Source organism: Pagrus major, chromosome 18 (genome assembly GCF_040436345.1).
Source record: "Pagrus major chromosome 18, Pma_NU_1.0".
Classification (NCBI taxonomy): domain Eukaryota; kingdom Metazoa; phylum Chordata; class Actinopteri; order Spariformes; family Sparidae; genus Pagrus; species Pagrus major.
This window is the reverse complement of record NC_133232.1, coordinates 35,955,037-35,982,927: the sequence shown is the minus strand read 5'-3', so window position 1 is coordinate 35,982,927 and position 27,891 is coordinate 35,955,037. Positions and strand designations below refer to the sequence as shown.

Sequence of the window (27,891 nt, the reverse complement as noted above, 5' to 3'; positions counted from 1 at the left end):
TCACAAGTATACGGACCAATAAATCACATTAAAGAAGAGGAAGGAGAAAGGGAAGAGGGCTCGGGCGTACAGGTCGACCCTTTTGGCAGCAGAGGGGATGACTGGTTTCGGGGGAGGAGGTTTCTTGTTGGTCTTGGACTGGGATTTGCCAGCAGCCCCGGCATTATCGATCGGCTTCCCGTAGCAGTCAAAGTTCGACAGCTCAAAGTCCCGCGGGAGCGAGCCCACGATGCTGAAGTCGTTGGTCCGCAGGTCCGATTTAGAGGTGCACACCTTCTTGCAGCGGGTCTCGGCCACCTGGGAGCAAGAGAGCGACATGAGGGGAAACAGAATTGATTGTTAAATCCTGCAGGGTTGCATTCCAAAAACTCATTCATCTATCTGAGACATATAAAGCAAGATAAGATTAGGAAACAGCCTGAGAGCGCTGCTGGCAGCCCCCGAGGCAGAGTCACCACATCAAAGTGGTATAAAACTGAGCAGTAGACTGGGATTACAGTGCTCAGGGCCACGCACTGCTGGTGCTAACAGATTATCTCATACTGCAGGATAAATATTTTTAAGGATATGTAGATTAAATATGGTTATCTCTAACTTTATTGTAACTTTTTCTCCAATTAAACTTATCTCATCTGCACACTGGCATACAGTACTATGTAGGCCCCTAGTTATGAGGGGGCTTCAACATTTTTCAGGCCAAGGACCCCTCAGCTGGTAGAGAGACGGAGCAGGGAAACCCGGAAAGATTGATTGCTTAACGAGCGAGCAGAAAGATGCACAGATCTGTAACAGAAGTGTTCGTGAGTCTGAATGTAGTGACGTTATGCAATCATGTGTTTCACTAAGCCGTGAACCTCGTCCCACCCTTGCTTGTGAACGACTGAGCATTTCAACGATGCCGCTCCTCAGACCAAATCATGATACTATCACCTGTTACTGATGGACCTGTCCTAGTCTTCTGTTGCCCGTGATGCAAATAGTTTGAAAAGCACTGGCATCAAATTCAGAATAAGCATATATTTACAAAAATCAATGAGGATGATGAGGTGAAATATGAAATATACTGTCTTTGCACTGTTTTCCAAGTATATGCTGACAAAGATATTCCAACCTTTTTGGAAAATCTACCTTGTAAACAACATATATTTTTAGTCTCTCTGACAAGATAGCATTACTTGTCTGTCCTTGGTTATATGCATGTCTTCTCTTTATAGATTCCTTTATAGATTACAGACCAGCATAAATCATCATGTAGAAACATCCCAGACTCTGTAATGACACACTGGCCAAAGATAACTGAATGCTCCACTTTCACCGACAACTGTTTGACACATTAAAAGCGTCGTGTGCTTAAACAGTAGCCATGATTTTTTCTATACATCACGTCCACGCTGCAGGCAGGTCTCATCAGAACTGTGAGGAACATAAACTGAAGCTGTTCTTGGACTGCGGGACACGATTGAAAACAGACCAGAAGCTGTTTGATCCTGAAACTTGGACAGAACTCACGCTGATACAACAAAACTGCTGTTATTTTAAGAGAAAAACGAAAGATCTTCGGAGCCAAAATTAGATTTACTTTGTCCTCTACAATGTTGCCTAATATGGCTCTTCTTTCATCTGAGGTCTCATAAACCCTCGACACCCTCGACGTGCTCTCATATCGGACAACTTATATGAAACAGCAGAAGGATGCAGTTTAGTGCCATCCAAAAAAAAATCCCTTTCATCAACTTCCCTGAAGGCCTGCAGGGCGAACGGGATCTAATCAGACTATGGATGCTTACTCACTGAAGTCATTAAGCTCATTAGAGCTTCATTATTTTGATTTGGTTTTGACAAGAAAACCCATTAAACCTCAATGGAATAATGTAATCCTCTTAAACCGAATGTGCCTCGGACAGACGTAGACCGAGAGCTAAATTAATTTCAATTAGGCGTACAATTGGAAGACCCGCAGAACATACGGCATGCCTGATGTGCATGTGAGCGTCCGACTTGAGTCCTGACTGTGTTTACAGTGTGTGTGTGTGTGTGTGTGTGTGTGTGTGTGTGTTGGGGACAATGCCAATTTTTTTTTTAATGAATAGGTTTCCGTGTTTCGCATTTTGATGAGATCATTATGCCTGAGGATGTTGGATCTGGATTCTCTCATTGTACTGTGTGTTAATGAAGGCAGGAGGTTCCTCAGAATCACACACACAAACACAAACACACGGCAAGTTGTTGTGGCGATCAACAACAGCATTAATACCTGAGAGGACATTATGCTTATACTTTGATTATGGATATGAATATGATATAATACATATTAAAATCATATATAGGTTGTTCCCAATAGGAAAAATCAGAATTCAAATCAAAATCAAGTCAGAATTATAAGCAGGAACTTCAGGTATGATTTCACATCACCAGGCTCAGTGAGTTAGTTTTGAATTTTTTAAAATTGTTTTGTTTTTTTCCTTCATGTCCAAAGAATCAATCTTTGGTCTTAGGCTGTGGTCACATGAAGCTGCACAGTTAAAGCGGAGAGCAGAAGAGGTGGATCACATTCAGCCTGTCGCTGATGACGCTTTAGTTTTTCATTAGGTTTTAATAACATGCAGATATCTGTTTGAAGAGCTGAGATGAAACGTCCTCTGGACACTTCAGGTTGCTAATCAGATTGTAAACACTGACTGACACATGGAAGAGGAAGTCTTGGCCTGGATACTGAAACACTGACCGTTTCCCCCAGAGGCTGTATCATCAGAGACGATAGCTGATGGGTTGCTGTTTACCAAGAGGCAAACAGGGAACTGCCAACAAGTCTAAATTACTGAGGCAGGACTTCACCTTCACCTTCATGTTCCCCTGCCCCGAAACACCTGATTCCTGTGTCGTTATCAGGTTTCAGCAGAGCTTGATGACAAGCTCATCATTTGGGCGGGGAAACATCTAAAACATGCAGATCATGGTCCCTCAGGAACAGGACTGAAAAACACTGATATCACTGGAAAGAGTTAATTTAGCTGATCTCAGTAAAACTGTATGATGGTTTGGTTTGACTGAGTAAGAATACACAGCAACTCTCTTAATCACTGAATGATGAACAACACATGCACAGACACACACACACACACAAACACACAGTGAAGTTATCAAACCAGATCTACTGACATGCAGGGTGCTGACGTGAAGCGGCGTCCCCCCGGTCCCGTTGACCGTGTTGTTCTTGGCAGCGGGGCTCTTTCCCGCTGCCTTCTCCTTGGCTGCCATCTTGGCCTTCTCGGCCTCGATGCGCTTCGGGCTGTTGAGCATCACTTGAACCACGGCGTACTCCACCAGTGAGGCGAAACCAAACAGCAGGCAAGCGATGAGCCAGATGTCGATGGCCTTGACGTAGGACACTTTGGGCAACTCCGAAGCCAAGGAGGTGCACTCAGAGGACAGAGACAGCACCGAGAGGATGCCTGAAAAAGGACAAAGGATAAGTGACCTTGTCAGTCAGAAAAGTGAAGCGGGGAAGTTGGATGAAAATTGTAAGTTTGAAATTATAACTTTTCCACCATCCATCATATATCTTTTCTTCTACACTCTGTAATTCACTCGTCCACTCGTTTGATTCAATTCCAGCGACTGTGCCTGTACTTTCTTGATAGCTATAATTGCTTTGTGGAATATAAACTTCAATTTCAACAAAACTCTTAAAAAAAGAAAAAGAAAAACATTTTCTGAAATGCATTTTTTATTTTAAAAACAGGCAGCTATATAAATCCTCTTTAAAAATATGTCAATTATTGTTATGTTTATCTCTCTGTAAGAATTATGTCGGTTGGTTCGGACTTCTAACAAGGTTGTGAGGCAACAGCACAGTGCCATCGGTATCATGTGTGCCCGTTAGCTAGCTAGTGTTAGCAATAAGTGATAAATAACTACTTATGTGATTAAAGAATAAGTAAAACATGACAATAACTACGATCAGGCGTTTGAGCTCAACTCTGGTACTTGACAGTCTTTTTGATATTTGGTGCTACGCAAACATTTCAGTCTGTGACAGAAACTGATGGAGGATCAAAGCTCAGCTCTGGTTTATCATGTGATAAAATATGACCATGAAGTTCAACATACACGACCGATAAGATTCTTCTTGTTCTTCTTGTGTCGCTTTTGTTTTCACTGAGAAAATGCATTTGATTCATCTGCTGCTGAGAGACCAGAGTGTTACATTTTCTCTTTAGAGCCAAAAATACAGAACAGATTCATGTTCTGGTGTGAACAGCTGTAATAAAACACTCACATCCACACAGGGTTTCTGAGAACATGACTGCAATTAGAAATTCATCACCGCTCCTTTACCTCCTTTATTAGGACATCTCCGAGAGCTTCAGACAGCCTCTAATGATAGCAATTTTAAATTGTTTTTATCTCTGATGGCTAACAGGATTACAGGTTAGAGATCGGCCATGCACAGCAGCACTCTGTCGGGCTACAGCAGGAAGAATTACTACAACTCTTCAGAGGGTATTAGAGGCACCAATGAAGGGCTTCACTCCCCTTTCCTGACTGTAACGACTCTTTAGAGAGATAATAAACACAACGTGATGACCGATGGGTTTCGCCTCCAGGCCTCATTATGGTCTCTCATCAAGGGAGAGTTCGTGTGGGGTTCAGGATTTCTAATCAAACTCCCCCTCTGAAATAAACTGTGAAAGAGCATCGTCGACCTGAAAGCCTGCCTGTTATCCACCAACGAAGGTAAACATGAGCGGTGGCGTGACTAAAATAGATTTGGTCCCCAATGACACTCTCAGCTGCATGTACAACATCAAGCTGGCCTTTGTATCGGACAGGAAAACATGAACGACATGTTTCTGTAACACAGCAATAAACCCATTTTTACTGGTAGTGGACAGAAAACATGGAAATGCACAAAAACGCACCGTTCAATTAACGCTTGGACACATACAGTACACACAGTACATGGACACATGGACACATACAGTACACACAGTACATGGACACATACAGTACACACAGTACATGGACACATACAGTACACACAGTACACGGACACACAAACGCACGGCACAGAGCAATAAATGAGAGTGGTCCCACACCTGCGTGTCGACTGACCTGGACTGATCCCATTTACAGAGAAGTCAGAGGAGGCTTCCAGGAGGAGTTGGAGTGATGATGGGATGAAAGTGGTGATAAACAACTGGAGGGAGGATGGAGAAAAGGAGGCAGGGGATGACAGGAGTGGGATAACAATGGATTATCTTATCCATGCAGCCCTGCACACACAGAGGTGCCGGTGTGATACTGTACGTGGGCGACACTGACACATTACAAACAGAACTGAATTATGGAGGAGGAGGTAAGAAGTGGAATGGCCTTTTTTTCCAGCAAACACAAGCTTTGTCTGAATTTTTAATAGTGTAGGTCAGTTCTGCCGTGTGCAGCGTTAGCATGCATGTATGGGAAATACATCATATTTATAATAATATTTTGTATTTGTGTTTTCTATTTTTAGAGCAACTGTTAGCCAACAAGCACTTTAAAGTAGGTAGGTAGCAGCACAAAGCACTTCAGCTAGATTTTTTGGTAAAAGTAGTAAAAGAAAATGCTGTTTGTTCCGATTCATTTTGACAAGTGTGTGTCACATGGGACTGATTTCGATGATGACATCCAATACTTTGTTTGGTGACTTATAACAAATGTTATATCAGTGAAAAGGCTGCCGAGCCAGAGACCACAGTTAGAGTGTGAAAACAAAACATTTTTGATGAGCGACCTCAGCATCTGAACATTTTGTAAGCGTGACACTCCGCCGCGTTTGTTGCACCAAAAACAGGATATTTTGGATGATTCGGGACGTCTCCACCCATGTTTGTGGTGACAAACAGGTATTTAAGTCAAAACATGTTGTTGACCAAACTAAGTGGTGACTAAGCCAAACCAGACCATGAGCACAGTGCTGCCACAAGATACAACTGAAAAGAAACATAACGTTGCGACATAAAGAAATGTAAAGATGTTTGCAGAACCACAGTGATGGAGCTGGTGAACAATGAGGATGTGCTGAGACGAGTGTGCTTAACGACCTCATATCAACCTTGTCTTCCACTCTGAGCCAAATAAAGTGTATGAATCTAGTTTGGGAGTTTCTGTCCCTCGTCTCCATCACACCGGGCTGTGTTAAACCAGGACAGTGCCAGCAACCCACACCGAGAGCAGGAGGGACTCTGGAGTTGGCTCATCTGTGTCTTGCCTGTGATTTATTCAGTGTGTAAACAAAAACACAAAATAAATTAAGCACTACCAGCTCTGAACCATTCTTGCATCCCCTCGGGGCCCGGGCTAACAGTCGAGTAATCTCGCTGGACCTTCCTGGGGCCAGACGCATTGTGAGCCTCTCAGGTTTGGAAAAACAGCTCTGCTCCTCATGCTCCTCAGCACAGCCCTTCATTAATTGGGTTAATAGGGATCAGGTGTGGCTCGTTGGCCAGCTGAGTGGCTCCTGTTTTTCTCTGCCTCCTGAAAAACCCTCGCTGCCCATGCTGAGACACACAAGAGCCTGTGCTCGTTTCCTACCATCAGCTCAGCCGTGAAGCTGCATATTTTAAACACGAGTGGCCCAAACTTACTAAATGTTGTTAGAATTTGGCGGGTGGCACAGCTCGACAGGAAAAGCTGAAACCAGTTAGATAAAATGTTTGACATTAAGGTCTCTTGGTGTGTCTGAGGGTGTCAGCAGATCAATGACAGAAGTGGAAATCAAGTATATTAATGATGGGTTAAATCATGGTGTCCTCAGTGACTAAAAATGTATAACTTTTACATGGAGCAACAAGAAAAACATATATTTAGACTAGGGATGCAACAATATTCAATATTTTATCGAACCGTTCAATATGCCCTGTTAGGTTCAATACACAAAGGCAAACAATACAATACAATACAGTACAATACATACTACAATAATGTTTGCTGTTTAACTTGATTGGATACTGCATGTGTTTTTTATGGAAGGCAATTAAGATAAATTTTTATAATAAGGTTTGTGGTTTGACTATATCTGCTTTTAATTATTTTTACATGCAATATTGCCTTTGCTAATGTGAGTAGTTTTATATTAAGATATCGAAACCGTACCGTTACCGTGGCCCTACATCAGATAAATGTTATATACTGCTGCACTGCTGTGGGTCCCATCTGTCAGTCACAGCTACAATCACTGATGAATCACATAGAGAATAACAGCCGACGTGGCACCATGCTTGATAGATAAAGTCCTTCATGGTGTCACAGTGATTGATGATGTCATAATGGAGATGATTGAAGCCACAATGTCAGTGATCCCTAAAAACATATAAATCCTACAGGTCTGTGTTTGCTCCTGTGACTTTTTACACTTAGGCCTGGCCTACACGTATATGGATATTTTTTTAAGCGGATATTTTCGTCCTCGTTTTAAAAAAAAACTCTGTCCACACCACAGAAATATCTCTGTCCATACGAAGAGGCAAAACTGAAAACGATCGTCTCTGAAGCCTGCAATGCCATGCCGGGACGATAGGTGGCGATTAGCAAAATGTAAAATACCACAGAAGAAGAACTTTATGAGCATGCGCAGTCAAACGGTCCAGAAGAAGCAGTCAAACGGCGGCAGTTCGGGTAAGAAGTTATGGCGAAGAAAACGAAAATAGAATCTTTTGTGTGGACCGACGATGAAGTGGAGTCGTTGCAACAACGTTACGTTCATGTGTAGAGCTGAGATGAGACCTAAAAGTGCAAAGCACACATAGATAGCCCGGTACACGTCGGCCATTGTTGTTGACAACCGTTTTGCTTCAATGCGCATGTGCGAACGGCTTGTCGCTAGGCGCTTCAACACCAGCTCCGTTTAACATCGCTACACGGATCCACTCAATCGGATATTTTTTTTATTTCTCCACTTTTTTATCCGTTTAAGAAATATATCTGTTTATGTGGGTGAAATCGCCGTGTTCGTGTGGTTGAGAGGCCCAATTGGACAGAAAAATGTGCGTTTAGGAATATATCGTATTCGTGTAGTCCAGGCCTTAATTACCTCAATAACAGAAACGCTCTCACCCACTGCTTTTTCTGATGCGAACCAACATGCAATCGAGCCGAGCTCAAGGAATATCTACAGATCAACTGTATCGGCAAAAGTCAGTGGAAGACGGTGGAATTGATCGATTAATCCATACCCAAGGGGACCCTGGCGGCGCTCGCATCAGGGTTGATCCAGAAGGACAGCCAGGAGAGGACCACGATGAGCAGCGTGGGGGCGTAGACACCCATCATGTAGAAGCCAACCTGTCGCCGTAGGGTGAAGATGACCTCCACACAAGTGTAGTACCCTGCATGGAGGAGGAGACAGTGGTCGGATATGATTAAATAACTTCAGTGAGACACAGTTTGCCTGAAAATTAAAAAAATCAGAGGCAGAATACTGAATACTGCCATCATCAACGGTAATTGGGGGGGCGGGGGGTCTCTTCTGATGGTGAAAGTCCTAAAATGACTTTCACCATCAGAATTTGATCCATTAGATCTGATAACATTTGGAAAGTCTAGAAGAGGTATGTGTTTGGTGAATGCAGGGGGTGTGTCTCTCCCTCTGCCCGAGTACCTGATTACCTGCATCTGGCCTGATTGCCGCACACCTGCCATCCATCAGCTCATCATCCCAGCAGTAGTTCAACACCAACTGCTTGCACGTCAAGCCCTGCAGCCTCTATAGCCTGCTCACCACACTCTGCCTTTGCTCCCCGCTCTGCCCAGCCTGACTCAGCCATCCTCCCTCCACCTTCGTCATCCAGAGCCCCACTTGCCCCCCCCCCCCAAACATATGTTTTGGCAATAAAATCTCATATTGGTCATCGAGCCACTGAGTCTGTGCTCTGCATTTTAGGTTCCCTTGTTAAACATTTCTGGACCTTTGCTTCAGGAAATCTTCTGTAACTTGACCTCTTTGAGATTTAATTATTTTGCCTGAAGCCCACCCTTCTGTCAGTTTCATCTTGGATCTATAATATTTGCTCGGAGGAGGGGTTGTCCAAAAATGTAACAGATTGCCTACTGATACTAGAAATAACAGTCTGAATAAGACGACTTATTTGGTCTTGAAATATGAACTGAGGAGACTCCGGCTCCTGAACTGAAACGGAGCAGGAGAGAAATGGCCCCTGACTAGCTCTACTAAATCTTTATTAGGCATTTAGTGGAAAAGGTAGGAGCCAGGTGAAGTCGTGTATCTGATCTGCCTCCTTTTGCCTAAGCACAAAGCAAAGCTGTGCAGGCCATTAGTAACAGAGAAAGCACAAGAGAAGAAAAAGAAAAAGGTCAATGGGCACGAGGACTTTACCATCATTTCAGCTAACTTTGTCTCAGCTGACACCTGTTTGAAGATTCAGGGCAGCACCCCCCTAAAAAAGCACCGCTTCCAATTGTTTCAGACCTAAACCTCCTCCTCAACTATTTTTAGTGGATGTAAGCTTATCATTTCTTAACAGCACGCCATACATTTCCATTCATAAGGGATCAATTGGAAGCGATCCATCTCTGCTGGAAATATGGTTTACATTAAGTGGTCTTAAACCAGCATGGAGTGAGCATTCACACACATCAGACCTCCTACAGCAGCGTTGTTTCTTCTCTTTGAGGCTGCTCGGTGGGTCCAATGGGATGGTAGAGTGGATGGGCTGAAGTAATATTTAACTAGCCCGGGGATCTCTAGGCGAGCTTTATACAGCGTATAAGGGCTGCCTGTGTCGCAGCGCAGCCTCGAACCACTCGCACACAGAGGTGATCTTTGTGTCTGGCCAGGTTGCCATGGCAACCCGTTAAAAGGCTGACTCATTGCCAGCAGTGCGCCTCCCAAGTGCGAGAGCACTGAGGTCACACCAGCTCTGTTGGCTGATAGAGATTTTCCATTTCACTGCGAATGTCTTTTTTTTTTATGCACTCGCATTGGTCTGAATTCATTTATGGCAAAGTACCAGGAGTACTTTTTGTAGTTTTTCTTCTATTTCATTAAAGAACTACTCTCGACCTGCCAGCATCCTGGAAAAAAAGGTCAGTGTGACATGTCGTACGTACGTTAGTCTGACGATGTTAGAATTCATCCTAACTACCTTCAACCAGAACATGTAGTCACACAAACCTTTGTTAAATATCACAATGCACGTCAGATTTTCCTTGCAGAGTGACCTGTGCTTCCTGATAATCCAAGAACAAGACACACCAGAGAAGAAACTAAAGGGCTGAGATGGACAAGCGAATATATTTGACTCCAACTGTTCCACCGATCAATAAATGGTGGCGGTAACCAAGACACACAATAATGTGTCAGCAAAGGCAGAGAAGAAGAAGAAGACTGCCACTGCTTTTAATTTTCTCTGACTATTTACTGGTGTGCACCGAAACACCAAGACACATTTACTTAGCCATAAATATGATTCTAGTAAACAAACAGCAAATGCATTCAACACCTTAGTTAGACCTCAAGGACACACACAACACTACTAATCAGACTAAATGTGTTTTGGTGAGTGACACTGGATGTAAATCTAACTCAGTTTCTACACAATAAATCTCCACAAGGAAACTTTAATTTCTCAACTTTTGCAAACAAAGACAACATTTCTACTAAAAGCAGCAACTCCTTTTATTTATTTTTTTTTGTAACCTTATGCTAAATCCTACCTCAGCTGTACTGAGGTCTGTTTGTCCAAACTTGATCCTCAAAATAACCTTATTCTAAATGACGTAACTCCGATGTGGAGCTCTCTCAAAGCAAACACTTGACACTGAGCACGTCTACATGCACACTAATAAACCGAACGTTATCTGACTCATGGAGTGACCTGATTATTCAAGTGGTCATGTAAACGGCATAATGCGATATGCTTTATCTGACAAAAGCCATTATTGGATTATGAGAAATCCGATAAACGCACCTAGTTTTTTGCACAAGGTTTCGTTTTTATCCGACGCATGTATACCGTTAATCCGGCTTCTTTCATTCTTTTACATCTGCGCATGTGTAAAAATGTAAAAGAAACCGGATGTTGTAAAAAGACGAGCGGATGAGTTTGCTGCTCATATGTATAACGCGAAGGAGGAGATTATTATTTTTGCAGGTTTTGCAAACCTAACAAATCCCACATGAGGAAAACCCTGACCGGCGGAGACGCCATGATAAACGACTTCAATAGTCTGTACTTTCAGACTATTATTAAGTGCTGTGCTTCTTGTTCTGCCAGTTATCAGTTCACTTGGACAGGAGGCGAGTTACAGTTTTGGCATGACTGTGGAAAGATTCATCATGTCTGGACTTATTAGTCGTAGTTAACTGTGTGGTCACACAACAGTGCATATACATCTTGTGTCTCTATCATAAAAGACTGCAAATCTCCACAGGGCAGAATAATCCATAGTTTATCTTTACAATATTGTCGGCTACTGAGGTGCTGAAATGTAATTTCCTTCAACAAACGAAACAGGATGATTGAGTTCTTCTAATCTCTCGGCCTTTAACAGAAAAAAAAACGTCACACAGCATTACGTTTTGGTTAGATAAGAACATGAAACTCAAGCTTGCAGCTGCTTCCCAGGATCTAATCTCCTAAAATGTTATCTTTAAATCAACTGCACCTTACTAATCTTACCTCAACAAAAAGACCCATCACCTTCTCCTGATTTCTTTATCCAGGGGCCTGAAACACTGCTTGTATGATATACAACACACCAGTACACAACTCAAAGAGGATTGCTGTGCAGTAAATCCCCCGACCAAGATCACAGAATTATTTTTTACTTTGCACAAAGAATACCTTCAATTTGAGATGTCACAACAGAGCACATAAACTCACTGGACAAGAGAGAAAACATGAAGGCCAAGTTAATAATAATCCAGGCAACACACGTTTGGGATCTAAATCTAAGGACAGAATAGCTTTGAGCCTAAACCCAGAACAAAACATCCTCGTTTCAGAGAGAATAATAAATAAATGGATGAAAGAAAAGTTCTTAGATGAACAGCACTGAAGTCAAAACCTTGTTACTGTAAGCTTCAAGACTTTGAAGGTTGATGGAGGGGCTGAAAAAAACCTTCACTGGTTCAAAACATTTCTGCTGTGATCCGTTTCTATTGAGTGGTGCCAAATTCAAAAGGGAGACCTGGCTGCTTTTGGCTAGTGCTAGTGCTAGTGCTATTCTTTAGGAGAACTACTTTCCTTACTAATGAGCATTTTAACTTTTTCGTGAAAAAAAAAATATGTCAGAATAAATTATTTCATGACAAGGACAGTACCTGTTCCTGCATAGAATTTGGTGCAGTTCCCATAATCAATGTCTTCTTGTCTGATGTCAAACTGTGGCAGAGCGATGGCGTCCATTTGCACCGGGTCTCCTGTCTGCCACATAAACTGCAGGTCGTCTGTGGTGTAGCCAACTAGATGACAGAGGCACAAAGGCAGAGAAAAAAGTGAGACACTCCTACACAGAAATCCACATATACTCAGTTGAAACCACATTACTGTGACCACAAATGCATTCATACTCACATAGAGCTGTATACAGCCACAATATGCGCTTGCATGTTAAGCACACTCACAAACAAATGATCAGAGAAGAGAAATATAATATACAGTAAATGCACACGGATTAGCAGAAGGCTATAAGTCTCGGCTGTCTGGTTTGGCATTAGAGGGAAATGGCTTGAAGTTATTTTGCTTATCGAAGTCCAAACTGCTTTGTATACACGATGCAATAACCGCAGTTGAGCTCAATTAGCTTTGAGACTTTCACAACAGCCCTAAAATATGATGATTTATTCCACTTCTCTAAGTGTTAGAAACTGAAATTGGCTTCTAAATACAAGCAAAAAGCTCATTTACCCCCAAAACCACCATTTTATAAAACCAACAAATACATTCCCAACTCATAAATACTGTATCTCCCAAACACCAGCGAGCAGATGTGTTAAAGTCCAACTGAAATCACATTTCGACATCCTTTTTCACTGCCAAAAAAATGTCAGCATGGTTTTTAAATGTATTGTCAGTAGTTTTGTATTATAAAAAGGAAGAATAGAGGTCTTTGGGGAACTATAAGACATGCTTGTTTTCATCTCTCTGTGGTTGCGTCTGATTGGCAGCAGCTGGCAGGCGGCCACAGCGTCGGTGTTGCACCGTAGAGAGCGAGAGACAAAGTAAACAACCTTGTGCTGCGGCCTACATGTGACGGGCAGACAGACAGTGGTGTTATTGGTATTAAAGAGGAAGGACCAAAGCAAAAATCGCAGGTATATTTAAGCTTCACGCTGTTTAATGTGCTGCAGCTGATCAGCTAATTAGCCGTCTAGCCTGCAAACGGAAATTAGCAGTGCACATTTAACTGATGTATGTTTGTTTGGTGGCTTGTGTGTGTGTGTGTGTGTGTGTGTGTGTGTGTGTGTGTGTGTGTGTGTGTGTGTGTGTGTGTGTGTGTGTGTGTGTGTGAGAGTGAGTCTTCAGCAGGAGAGCTGATGTGGGTTGTTGTTGTTGTTATTCAAAGTCTGTGGCTCTCATGTTGTGTAGCAGGCTGCTGTCTGGCTCTGACCCCACCGTCATTTTGAATCCTCGAGTTTGGCATTATGGCCGTCGCCATCTTGTTTTTCTGTAGCCACAAGTGACCAAATTTGGACGAGAGGGTGGAGCTGAGGAGGATATCACGATTCCCTCTGCTTAAACAGCCTGCGTTAAAACTTTACCTTTGTCCTTCGGAACAGACGTAACTAATGAATGGGACAATCAGTGTACTAACAAAAAAAATTAAAGGCCTGTGGTCCAAATACAGGCCTGCCAGTTGAATAGGTCTGCCTAAAGTATACCCTGCTATATTTTCTATTTTACTCTAACTGGGATCATAAGTTACGAAATGAACAACCTGCTGTGTTGAAGAAACTAGTGATTGAGACCATAAACTCATTAGGAAACAGTTCACTGAGGTAATAAATCAAGTGAAAAGTAGGATCTTTTTCTCATAAGCTTACATACAATCAGACTTCTCTTTGAAACCAGTGGAGTCGCATCCTGCTGGCTATAAGAGAGAAGGCAGGTTTAAGGCACTTTCTCACTGGCTTCACTGCTCGGACCCAAAGCTCAGAAAGAAGCATGATGTTACAGCTTCACACAAGATATGACGAGCTGGATCAAAATAATCTCTCCATCCTCATAAATGATTACCTAACAGTTCTGTTGAATGATTGCAAAACTATAAATGGCCATTGTCATCTCAACAAATGAACAAGAACAAGGCACAAGTGATTTACAGAGCAGATATGTATTCTGACAAAAAAATCTATTTCATGTAAGTTGGTTTAAGGTGAGATTATTTCAGAAAAACTCACAGCTTTCAAGTTGCATTTTACACCTCTGTGTGTCCATGGGGAATAACGTCAGATCCAGCGGACAAGAAAGGGTGACGGACAACCTGGAGGAGGATGAAGAAAATTCAGTTTTTCATTATGCATCAGGCTTTTGTTACCCTCTTATATCCAACTACACTCACATAGAAGCTTTGTTTGCATGACACCAGTACCGCCTTGGGATCTCTTTACTCTTATGTTTGTTTTGTCTTTTTGGGAGAGAGAGATGCATTTGCACGGGATAAACAAAACAGGTTACGCTCAAAATCACAGGAACATTCACAAGGATTATCTCTGGAAACCTGACACAGCAGAGTGTAGCTGTGCCCCCCACAAGTTTACATCCAGCCCCTCGGAAGATCAAATGTTTTTCCACCAAATGATATGCATGTCAACAGTCTCAAGATCTTTTTGAGATTTCGCTCCTGCCGCCCACAGCCTCAATAATTCCTGACCCAGAAAGAAAAACATTAAACAGAATCTTTGCCAATAAAAGATAAAAATCCTTCCCTAACTGATCGAGATGCACACAGGACTAGAATAATCAATGCAGATTTGCAAGGCATTCAGAATACTACATTTTCACATTAGGGTCTCCAGGTAATAGTCATATCCAATTAAACCTCATGATGTGTTTGTTTAGTCTTCTGTACACATGTATTTAAGGCTGCACTGGGCAAACTTTGCACTTTGATGTGGCCGGTGAATAACGTTTCACTTGATTCATTCAGCCTGACATCGTGTTCAACTGAGCCAATTTCTGTTTGGAAAGAGGTTGATTACCTCCGCCAAGGAGGTTATGTTTTCATCCGTTTGTGTGTTTGTTGGTTTGTCAGCAGGATTACACAAAAATTGCAGAACGGATTTCCCCCGAAACTTGGATGTATGATGGGTCTCGGCCCAGAATAGACCCCATTAAATTTTGGTAAGGATCTGGATAAAGGAACGGATCCAGGAATTCTTTCTCACTTTCTAAAACATTGCAAGATAGGGCGTTTTTTCGACATTTGCATTAATATCACAGGGAATAATGCGTGGATTTTGATGGAAAAATCTGCTGTATTGAGGTGGCTGGTATCTATGAGTGAGTACAATTTGTTGTGGATCTAAATCTGGTGAGCTGAACGTATGGTTAAGAGGTTATGGGTTGTTTAAATTTAAAATGTGAGGCTATAGAGTTTGATATTGGATTAGGTTTGATTAAATTTAAGGGGACTGTTGGGCCTTGGTGGAGGTATGCGCTCTACTGAGTGCCATTCTAGTTTTGGTTTGTCCTAACCAATCAGTAATGCAAGGAGTGTAATTTTCAGTTGACATGGAGGCTATAGCAGTGGTTTTCAGTTGCAGTTAACTTTTTTTTTTTTTTTGTTAATTTTGTACATAAAAACTTGTACTGCTTCATTTTTTTGCAATTTCTCTTTCACTATACAAAGCTGAGATGTTGGCTTTGATTCAACATTCTGGATTTATTTGAACTTTTTATGCCTCCAAAGAAAATGAATATCTGAAAAGTGCAAAGTTCAAATAAAAGACATTCTGAAATCACATCAGTAAAATCCACACACCAGAATGAACCCAGGCATCAAAGTTTATATTCAAACTCTGGGTTTTTACCATTTCAAGAAGGTTCACTGGGAGATACACGGGGAATGGAAAATAATTACTAAGTCTTGAAAAGGCAATTTCTGCAGTTTGCAACCAACTTTTCTATAAAGAAGTCTCAAATATTGTCTAAAATTTACAGACTAGATTTTCAGAAAACTAAAATACAATTCAATACCTCATACTGATGAGGACGTCTCCATTACGGAAAATGAAGAGGAGAATGTTCTCCTGGGTGACGTCGTGAAAGTTGGCGCTCTTCTCGTTAGCGAAGAACAGGTCGGGCTTCCACAGACATTTGAACATCTTGGGATCGACGGTGAGAGAGTCGGACTTGAAGTCCTGCGGTAGCTTCAGCCGGGGGTCGTTCCAGCGCTGCCGCAGGAAGATGTTGACTCTGTAATCCTGTTGGGTACAACGACGGACACAAGTTGGGTGCTTTTTAAAATTCTCTGGAATCAGTTGAAATTAATTTTCTTTCACTATTTTCATGATGCTTTCAAAGGGAAGGAGCCAAGATAGACAGAAAAATGTTCTGGGGTCAAGATCTCTTTTTATGTATAACACTCCAAGAGGTGTCTAAAAAAAGTCTAAACAGGACAAAAAAAACATTTTTAACCACAACACTTCAGATAATTCTCTGATACTAATGGTTTGATGTGCAGTTAAAGAATAACTAAGAGTAAGTTAGCACCTTTTCTACACTGCTTTTTAAGGAAACAACTGTTTTGGAATATGATTCCACCTCATTGGCGTGACACATTTTTGTTTTAAGGTGTTTTTTAAACTTGATGTCAAGCTGCAGTTTCTCACAGCAAACATTTGAAAAACAACTTAAACAGACCACTTAAGCGTGCCGAGTGACCTTTTACAGCTACAGCAAAAACACATCACTCAATATTCAGAAAACATACAGTCCAAATGTTCTCACTACAGCAACATGCGACACAGAAAAGACCTCATTAGAGAGCTTATTAGTGAAGCTTCCACATTCTCGTTGGTGAGAAAGTATCACTCAGTGAGACTTTGGGACTTTTCTTTTTTTTTGTGCCTGCTTTGATGGTGAGCCTCAAGCTGTTCTGGGACCAGGTGTTAGGAAGGACTATTAATGCTGAGTGTGAAGATGGATGGCATGTCAAATAGTGCTGCCAAAATACCAGCTGTATGTGTGTGTGTGTGGTGACTGGGGTGTGCTCCTGGTAAGAAATTACCTTCCATCCCTTCATTGTTCCCTCTTTTTATTATATCACCTGCCTGATTTAATTTTATTGATGCAGTAGCTCATGAGGAGTCTGCTAAAAGCCAGCATTTGTCATTGCTTCATGCACTCAGGTGTCTTCAGATTAAAAATGGTGCAATTCTTCTCATATACTGAGAGCATTTAGTGGATTGTAGGCAGCATGGTGCAAAATGCACAAGCTAAAACATTTCACCAGGACGAAGAGAGAAACCTCGAGCTTAGCGTTAAACCATTTCCATGGAAGTAATGAAACTAGAATAAACGTGTATCGTGTGATTTTTCTGTCCTGGAGTAAAATTCAAGTCATTCAGTGAAAAGAAAGTCATCCCCTCAAACCACACGGTAGTAAACATGGGGATACGGTGTCTAAACATGGTTGTGCATTCATTCCAATGACATCTGGTCACCCAGGTCATTCCCTCTGACGTCCATATCTGTAACACATGCCTGTTTTTGAGTCTGACCAACTGTTGGCCCAGGTGAATGCCCCAAACAATTACTACAGCTGCTGGTGGTCTAAAGAACAGTGGATCTAAAGGTTAAAGTTGTGGTTTTAGGCAGCAGAGTGGCAGGACAGCTTTTTGTGTGAAGTTTGCATGTTCTCCCCGTGTTTTGGTGGCATCCACTACCATCAAAACATGTGCATTAGCTCTCCAATCGGTGCCCTTGACCAGGACACTGACTTAGATCTAGGGTTTGTCCCCGGGCACCATATGTTGGATGCCCACTGCTCCTCAGGGACGGGTTGAATGCAGAGAACAGGTTTTCCTTTCACATTTTATGATTGTAAGGGATAAATAAAGATTCTCTTAGAAAGTCTGTATGTTATGGACGTGTTTGGGTCACATGATCCCAGCCAACACGTCCTGTGGGCCCACATGGGTCAAACACGGGCTGTAAATATGGGTACCAAGTGGGTTTGACCACAGGTTGCATGGATGCTCCACCTGTGTTTGCCTACATTTAATTCATATGGGCCCACGTGGACCTGTGTTACTGCCACTGTGAAGAAATCCTGACAGAAATCTTTGGCTTGCTTTATGCAGTCTTGTTCAGCCCATGTGAGTGACAAGGCCACAACAAGCTTCATCCTAACCTTGGCAGCATGTTGGGCTTCAACCCAAGTTAAGTCTATCTTGGTTAGCTCATCTGTTGCGGTTGGATGACGGGTTGTTTTTTGGTCTTTCAGGCGTTTTTCCATTTTTTCTTTGGCTGGAGGAATCTGTCGCAGTGCAACATTTTGACAAGCCGCCTGCCATCATCGACCTCGTCCCCTAGAAACTACTGTATGTTTCCACGCAACTAAATTGCAATTCTGAATTATGCTGATGGGGAAACGTACTTGGCCCAGCCATTAGCCACCAAAGTGATCCTCACTTAGGCGTATTTTTCGGACATATGTAATGTGTTTGCTGACAAATAAGCCAGATTGAATGAGCAGAGCAGATTTTAGTTCAGCAGATTCATCTCTTTAAAGTTTTCTCTCACTTTCTGTCGATGTGTGTTTGGCTGGCAAAATATATTCCTACTGAAACTATTTGAGCTGCAGCCAGGTCTGAGGGTGAGAGGCAGCCAACTGACCTAAATGTGGTTTTATAGTACATCTGTTCTTTATGGAAATACATTGGTTATGTGATTATTTATTTTTTATTTCTTTCTGTTTTTCAGCACTTTGGCACCTTTTATCTCCAGTCATCCTGCTCCACACTGGACTGGACTATCTGAGTATTTATCTACATACACTAAGGTCATTCATCAGTACCAGTCAACACACACAATAACTCATTGGAGAATACACAAGAGTGCCTGCAAATACAGATATCACACGCATCTGTATAAAAATGAGTTAAACAAAACATTGTGCAGGTGTTGAGTGTATAATTCTCATGTAAATCTACATATCATACTGTATGCATCGAGGATACACACTGACAGTAATGCAGAAAATGTATGATAGGCACACTGTCCATAAGGAGACAAAACACCACATGAAGGCTTCCATCCTCCATCCGTCCATCTGTTGTGAATGCATTAGGGACTTTTTCAAAAAACTCAGCTAACACCGTTCTGCAAACAGAGGTCTTAGGATGGTTTATACATTCAGCAGAATGTGCTTTATTTCCCTGCCAGTAAACATTTTTGGGAGGTAGAGCGGTGGTCAGACTGTTGATATCTCATTTTGGAAAGCAAGCCGTCGTTTCTATACAACCTAATTTTAGACGCCCGTGTCCAAGTAGTCTTCAAGCGACAGCATGAATAGCTACAGACTGTTGGCTCTTCTCGCCTTTCTGAGAACCAGACAAGGAAATATATCTTCCCTCTGGCTCACCGTCAAGCTGCCAGGACTGCATCTGATTCCAGAGAGATTTAACACAACCGCTCGCTGTAATCACGAGGAAAACTCAAGCTGAGAAGTGGTGAAGAAAAAAAGAAAGAAATGCACATTATTTCATCTCACAACATCAGATGAGTCATTTTCTCCTGATGGATGTGATCATAAAGTGAAAGTGGATGTGTTAACTACTGCGGACGGCCGAGGGAGGTGTAAATGATGAGAGAGAGTTTCCTGAGATCAAAAACCCCACAGAGTGATAAATTGAGGGGGAGAGGTGACCAGCTGTCTCCTCCGTCTCCTCCGTCTCCTCCCGCGTTCGTTTTGAACTTTCCTCACTTCCATTCTCTTTCTTTCTCTCGTTGGGCGTCCAGGGAGAAGAGGGAGGACAGAAGTCACCATCTGGGAGTCTGTCATCTCTGTGTCTCAGTCTCGGCTCTTTCGAGATCCAATCTCTCCTCCTCCTGGCTTCTCTTTCTTTCAATTCTTCCCTCTCTTGCTCTCTATACTTTTCCCTCTTCGTTTTTCTTTCTTTCATCCCTTTCACTCCATCTCATTTCTGATTCCTTCCTCTTATTCTGCTCAATTTCCTCATCCCTGTCTCGTGTTCCTCCTTTCTCATCTTGTTTGTTTCGTCCTCCTTTTCCCTCTCTCCTCTCTTCCCTTTATCCTTTTTACCCTCTCTAAGGCTTCCTGCCCTTATTTCTCTCACTTTCTTTCACTCTTTCCTTCCGGTCCCATCTTCTTTTCTTCCTCATGTCTTTTTCCATCTTCATTCTCTTCTCGTTCCGTCTCTTCCTCTTTCTTCCTTATTTCTCTTCATATTCTTTATTTTTTTTCTTCTTTCTCTTTCCTTCTTTTTCTTCATCTAATTTTTTTCTTCCAGCATTCGTGCACGCCACTTGTGTACTTTGAGTTTTAAGGATTTTCCACTCTCAGCATGCATCACCCTATAATTGGTCCTGGTGCGAAACTCTCCACTGGAGGAGTTTTTAAGTGAACACTCTACTCATCTGCAGCCAAAAGAAATATTTCCAAAGTGGATTTTCATGCAGCGCCAGTTCCAGGATATAGGATCCAAAGCTTTGTTCAGAGTGTCGCTCCTCATGAGGATGAAGTAGGAGAACATTTATTTCTATACTGGTCTGAGACAGTGTCCAGACCTGCAACACGAATCAAAGGTCGCAAAGGTTGAAAAACTTGTTCTCCTTCTGTTACCTTGATGCCTGAGGTCTGCAGTATGTTCTCTCACCAGATCTGGTTTGTTCATACAAGAAAAATGTCAGCAAAAAGTCCCTGAGTTCACCTCAGCTGCCACTCAGTACACGGGTTCCCTGCTGAACTTGTCAAAAATGTCACAAACACAAGTCGTCGAGGCTGATGTGTGTCAGGATTTAATCTTTGGCTGGGTTTTTTTGAAGAGATTTAAAATGTGTTTGTAATCACAACTTGTAGTCTTCTCTTGCTGGCATTGGATGCAACTGACACAACACTGCCAGTATATTCACACTGTGAATGACGTGGAGTTGGCCTGCAGCGATGCATTTGACAGCAGAATGACTGCTTTTGCAAACACAGCAAATTGTACCTGTTCATTCTCAGTTGTTTCTGAAAAACATGATGTTTTATCAGATTTGGCCTCATGATCCATCTTGTTACCCAGAGGTCCAATAAGTGTCTGCATGATTTGTGGGAATCACAACATGTTCTCACTCCCAACTTGTCAAATACGGCAGCTTGGTCTGGGGCCATAAGCGTCAAACGATGATGCTCTACCTTCCCCTCTAGAGTCAAGCGTCAGAAAAGAGAAGTAACAACCCCGCCTACATTTAAGGGTCCTGTCCACAGGAAACGCAAAGCAAATCTAGCGTTTAGGTACAGTTTGCAGGGATTACATAGGGTTCAAAGGGTACTCAACCTAAAGTACTTCAGTGAAAATGTAGCTTTACAAGCTTAGGTTGCCGTATTTGACACCTTGGGACTGAAAACAGGCTGGAGAATCATCATGTTGAAGTCTTGTTTTATTACATGCTTTCATTTACTCTGTGCAAATCTTTTCTTTTGGAATAAAACTGCAGATTACAACCTGTGAAACTGCGCTGCACGGAGCAGTGCATGAAAAACAATCAGGTCAAACTGTGGATCCTGGCACTCTGCACTGCATTAATTTCAATTATCTTGTCACATGATTGAATATATTTACTGAGAGAAACACTCGATGTTAATTGGCTCCTCCTAGCAGCTTTAAATTAAAGCACACCGGTAAACTATGCTTATTAGAAACCTTCAGGAATGTTTCCATTATTGTTTCCTGAGTGATCAAGTCGACCCAGCGCCGTCCTTGAGTCTAATCTGTTCACTCGCTTTCAAACAGCACTCCTTTATCAGCAATTAAGCCATCAGATAAATGAGGCATGAAAACCCCAGTCTTCATAATGATTCACTGCTAAAGAGTCTGATAGCGTCAACAAAACACGCTCATGCATTCCTCCTCAAACTCGTAGGATGAAGCAGTTTTCAGCTCTGATCCACTGCCTCTGATTGGCACAAGTATTGATCATCAATACTGTCAAGATTAAAGTGCGATTTAAGTGAATTCTTACCATGGTCGTCTCTTGGATGGAGCCGAAGCTGTTGATGAAAATGTTCACTCTGTCTTCCACGGGGATTCCTGGATTTAGAAAGAGGAAAGACGAGATACTGAGTCCGCTCTGCTTTTACAGCTGCTTTGCAACGAGCGCGAGGTGCCTCTGTGCTTATATGTCACAGTAAGTGTCACTACGCTTTGTAAAAGCCTGTATATCTTTATTTATACATATTGCACCTGGCCATTACAGTGATGATAAAGTGTGTTACTGATATGGATTTGTGAAAGACTTTAACAACATTGCAAAGTAATAAAGTTGCACTCTCAGTCAGTCTAACACTGTGAACATTTATAATACTAGAATCTCTCTCCACATTACCTTTTGCATAAACTAATAAAATCCTTGATGAATGCAGCCTGCTCACCCTGCTTTGAATAAATGATTTCCTCTGAGGTGTTTACTGGAGGCTCAGGAGTTTCACCGGATAAACTCACAAAATGAATGTGCATATACAGTGGAGGTGGCGTGCAGCTCACATCTTCCACGCATTAATGCAACCAAGCCAACTAATTAATATTCAAGAAGCATTTCTGTCGTTGGCTTAAAAGTGTCTATAAGGTCATTAAAGCAGTTCACACTTGTTTTTTTTTTTTTGTCTTTTTTTAGGCCTGGGCCATGTTTTTCACAAGGCACAGTTTAGGATGTAATTTGGGAGACTATGACATGGATGTTAATGGACCTGGAGCTTTCAGCCCACCCTGAAATCGAGAGCAGATGTTTGGCCGTTGGACCGGTCACAGGGGCTCGCAACACATCAGACATCGTGTCCCAGATACAGCTCCAGCTGCCAAGTGGCCAGAGGACGGAAACTAACAGTGGATCTACCTGGAGACCGGTAAAACCATCAGTCGGAGCCAGAGGTCGCCAATCACTCCTGTTATTTTTACGGCTGTTTCTGTGAGACTGAAGCCTGGTTCTTTCTACAGTGTGACACTTGCAGTACACTTTAAAGACGACCGGTGGAAGACAGTACAAATCAGTGGCAGATTTTAGAGGGAGGGGGCTTTTTCATTTCTACAGGATTTCAATGTTTCTAATTAATATCAAGTAATAGGATTAATGAGGTGTGAAATAACAATAGTTTCACTAAATTCATGCTCTGTCATTTGTTTGAGATTTGTGTCTTGAAGGGCTGCTCTACCAGTTCACATCAAAGTGTGTTTACAGGTCTTGGGGAGTAATACTGGATATGTGAAAAAGTAGCATAAAGTCTTTTTTGGCTACAGAGGAAGCTGCTGATGAATTGCACTGTGGGTAATGTAGGCACCAGGTTTTGGAGAGCAGTTCACTGGTCGAGCGTTGCACTCCTATAATACTGTTGGACACATTATGGACAGTCTAAAAGCAAATCATCAAAATCGATAAAGAACCAGAAAAAACGACCTTTAAAATTCCATGCATGCTATTTCCTTTTCAAAACCTGCTGCCTACATTACCCACAATGCAATTTAGCAACATCACTGGAGGCAGTTTATCAGATTACATGTAGCTTCCTGTGAAGCCCCAAAAGGCTTTTTTTTACTACTTTTTACATATATGCTGCAGTAGAGGGACCTGTTAGAGTAGAGTTACCCTTTAAGTCATAGATTTCATTCCCAGCAGCCTGCTTGTGTCAAACTGCACCGTGTTGAGCAGTCCGAGTCAACCTGAGACCATCAGCTTACTGTAACTGTGTTGTTGAACATGTTATATATACATAACAGGAAATTAATTTCCATTCGTGTCTCAAGCTTCATTAATTCAGAGATCTGTTTGTGCACCAAGTTTGTGGAAGAAACGTGGATGTACATATTAATGGCATACGTTTCTTTTAATTAGCATGACAGAGCTACAGCAGAAATGTAAATGAAAAGTGGGCAGAGACGGATGAAGAGCAGAAGAGACTTACCTTTGAAGTTGGGCCTTATTCTGGGATCATAGGTGATCAGTAACCTGTTCAAGATGTTACTGGTTGAATTGGCAGGGACTCTGGCCAGATCCTCAGATGACAGCTGTCTGCAAACAAAGAGACAGAGAGGGAACTGCAGGCACGATCACATTAGCAGCTCAAATTCCTGACAGATGAACGGCACAGATGCACAGTACGCCCACTTCTACTCTGTATGCTTTCTGATTAAACTCTAACCCGAGAGAGATACCAGTTAGGAATTAAATTAGCTTTTTAACATTCTGAGAAGACGGGGGGGAAGTTAACATTATCCTTCAGGCAGATTGAAGATTTTTTTCAGCTTTCAAGGACAATTAAGTCATCAAGCATCATATTTCTAATAAAAACACAGTGAGTCTGCAGTCATGCTAGCAGCTCTGTGAAGCTGTGCTTTGAGCTAGATGCTAGCATAAGCACGCTAACAATGAAAATGCTCACATGCTGATGTTAAGTAGGTGATGTTTACATGTTTATCATGTTATCATGCTAATTAGCACTAAACAGTACGGCTGAGGCTAGATTGTTTAAGGATATTTGAACATAAAAGGGTCAAATAATTGATCAAATGCAGTAACTTTATTAATATCAGAAAAATTGTAATTTCAATTAATCTTGCATGTGGGTAAATAAGAGTATAAATTTCTTGTCAAGACAAACAGTATACTTTTTTTTTAATAAGGTATATCCACGTTTTAAAGAATCAAAAGTCAAAATTTCCCCGTGAATCATCCTGCAAGATGGCAAAAGACATCTGTCTACTGAAAATTACCACTGGAACATAAAGTGGTGACTTTCAAAGACGTTCAGCCGAACATCGTTTGTTTTCTGAGGTTGACTGATGAAAAAACAATGGGACAAAGAGGGGGAGAGACAGCATCTGGCAGGAGCGAGAGGAGAACAAGAAAGCCTCCTTGTGGGTGGCAACGAATTCTCCTGCCAAAGAATTTCCCCTTCTCAAAGCACTTTACATATCATTATGTAAACCTTATCATGCACCGAGGATGAGTTAAAGTGCTTCGCAGGAATGCTGTGCAGTGTGTGTACGTTCTGCGGTTCTTCTGATCAAAGTGAAACACATAATTCCCATCCACTAAACCCCCGTTTCTTCTCTCTTTTAACAGACCCTTCTGACAACCTCCAAGCACAACAGCTAAACTGGAACCAAGTGGTTCCCCTTGATCCACGGAGGCATCCACAGCACTAAACATGAAATATGTTATACAGCTTACACTTGCCAATACTGGGACTACATCAAACGCTTTCCCTCTTATTTCACAAAGTTTCATTGTCGAGCCATTTGTTACCATTTAAGGAGGCAGAGGGTGCAGCTCTCTACTGCACAGAGACAATGGATAGTTGAAGGCACGCTAGGACATACTGATGTTAATTCTCTTATGAGACATATACAGAATTTACCTTTTCACCTCCACTATCCATGACCTGACCACTGCCCCACTTATTAAACACCTCCTTACACGATGCATAATTTACTAGACAGCAGGAGACAGCTGCTGTACATAAGGAAGTGCTGAAGCAGTGGCTACAGTAGCATCATTCTTTTTTATTTTCAATCATGTCACGTTGGAAGTATTCAGTTTTTTTCTGAACATCTCATGTTTTTGGCAGATTTTGGTATTGATTTCCTGGATGTCGATCGTGCCTAACCGACTGTGTTACAGTCTCATATCAGACTTATGGAGCTCTGCAGTGAAGCAGCTGATGAGACTCGGTCAAACATGATTGGTGGATAAAGAGTGGAAAAGTAAAATCCATTAAGCGTAAAGCAGTAATGCTTTAAGCCACTACTGAGGCACTTTAAACGACATTAAGGGTGAATCCCACCAATTTCACATATACAAGTCGCTTGATGAGTCACTTAGTCTCTGATGGCAGGACCGATCTCCACAGTGCTGTGTCAGTGCAGGAGGAACGTCTCGCTGCACCCATTAACAAATTTGTCATAGGATAAAAAAAACCACTCTGGCTTGTTTGTATTTTTTTAACTAATCACATTACAACCCAGTCACCACAATAAATGTTGGCAATGTACATTCCTGCAAACCACAGATGTGTTGAAACTTCACATTTCTTTGTTCTGCAACTTTATCTTTCTTTAGCTTTAATTTTCAATTTTACTTTTAGACAAAGCTGTGTTTAAAGTCTGGTTAGGTTTAGGCACAAAAACCACTTGGTTAGGGTTAGGAGAAGATCATGTTTTGGCATAAAATACGTCTCAAGTTGTCCCGAGGTCGCCTTAAAGATATCCAGTCACACTTACAAATGTTGAAACGGCATCTACTCGGTCACATGTATCTTCACCACCATCCCCTCCACTTCCCCATATCAGAGTCAAGGCATACACACGTAATGTGAACTTGATATGACACGTATCGTAGAAATGTCAATAAGGTGAATGTGTCCGTGTTCTGCGGAAATGCAAAATGCCAACATTTCGTTCCGGTGACTGGGCTCGGCGTAAACATGGCCAAAAAATCCCCACAAATGAAAACGTAACGACCGCTAAACTTGCTTTACGTTTGCATAAGATTCGGCAAAAGGGACACAAATGCAACACTTCAGGCAGGCAGATCAATAACAAGCTGAATCCAAAAAACAAAAGACAGGCAACAAAAGCAAGAGACCAAGAGCAATAAAACTAAGTTAAGTACACACCAGGATGAAGAGTGGGGAACACAGGAAGGCAGGAGACAAGGACCAACACAGATGAACTGACAACAAGTAAAGGGACACATGGACTAAATACACAAGGACTCATTATCAAATAAAGCACAAGTGAAAAGGAAAACAGTCAAGAAAAAGACAAAGACAGGAAGTGTAAAACAAAACATGACACATGGGGATAAAACCCACAGAATAAAACAGGGAATACCTAAACTGAAACCCCGAACCATGACTGTTTGTCGTTAGCGCCCCAGGTTATGGCTAGGGTAACTTAGGGTTTCCAGCCTGGAGGCTGTTGTTGTTTGGCCCAGTGGCAAGGATTCTGAAAGGGTAACAAGCAGCCTGCCATTGGTTGCAAGGCTTATACCCACAGTGTACATCTGATGAGTCAAAGTACCAGTCACTGGGAGCTCTACTGAGCCACTGAACAACAGGAAGTCTGGGTTAGGAACTGGAGTCATGCATATTTTAAGGACATCGGTTCCAGGCAAGATGATTGTGATGAAACGACTAACAGTCAGGTCTGCAGCAGTGATTTCTCACTATTCTTCTGTCACTATTTCACTGTGTAAAAACAGAAGCCACCTTCAGACTGTAAAGGTCAACCAGCTCTTCTGTTTTTGCAGTAACTGCTACAGGAAGTCCATACGTTCTGTCGTCTTTTGCTTCATATGACAGCTCAAGGTGTTGTTTGTTCTGTACTTACGATGGACAGTAAACCTGCTTCCCTTTCTTCTTTCCCTTCTTTGTTCCTTTTTCTTTGGCAGATCCTCCCTCTAGACAAAGAGAGAGGACCAGGAGAAAGATGGCGAGCTTCTTAATGCCCATTCTGGTGTGAGCTGAGCCTGTGGAGGAAATAAACAAACTGTTTAAATAAAGAGAAGGCTCCTGAATGGTGTGCAGCTCAATAACCTGAACTGAATTGTTTTCTCTTCACATTCGACAAATCTCAGCACTCATTTGCACATGAAGACAGGACCAGCTCCAGCTTCCCCCTCGGTGGGAGTATAAAGCTTTTTATCTGTTTCCCTCACCGCT

General features: G+C 42.1%; 1 protein-coding gene across 1 annotated transcript; it reads right to left on the bottom strand.

Annotated features, from left to right (window-relative positions):
• On the bottom strand, nucleotides 1-27,705 carry glrbb (glycine receptor, beta b). Its single transcript, XM_073487353.1, has 9 exons — nucleotides 27,560-27,705; nucleotides 24,133-24,239; nucleotides 22,200-22,267; nucleotides 16,203-16,429; nucleotides 14,405-14,487; nucleotides 12,326-12,466; nucleotides 8,217-8,369; nucleotides 3,160-3,452; nucleotides 1-297 (listed from the first exon to the last, which is right to left on the bottom strand). Exons 1-9 carry the CDS (start codon nucleotides 27,679-27,681, stop codon nucleotides 1-3), a joined length of 1,491 nt encoding a protein of 496 aa, XP_073343454.1. The 5' UTR covers nucleotides 27,682-27,705.
• Nucleotides 27,706-27,891: the final 186 nt, after the last annotated feature.

Excerpts from the sequence above, each read along its gene's own strand:
- glrbb (XM_073487353.1), bottom strand. The coding sequence starts at position 27,681 with ATGGGCATTAAGAAGCTCGCCATCTTTCTCCTGGTCCTCTCTCTTTGT. Across the intron at positions 16,430-22,199 it reads CCATCCAAGAGACGACCATG|GATTACAGAGTCAACATCTT; the intron begins GTAAGAATTCAC and ends TGTACCCAACAG. Across the intron at positions 3,453-8,216 it reads CGCCGCCAGGGTCCCCTTGG|GCATCCTCTCGGTGCTGTCT; the intron begins GTATGGATTAAT and ends GTCCTTTTTCAG.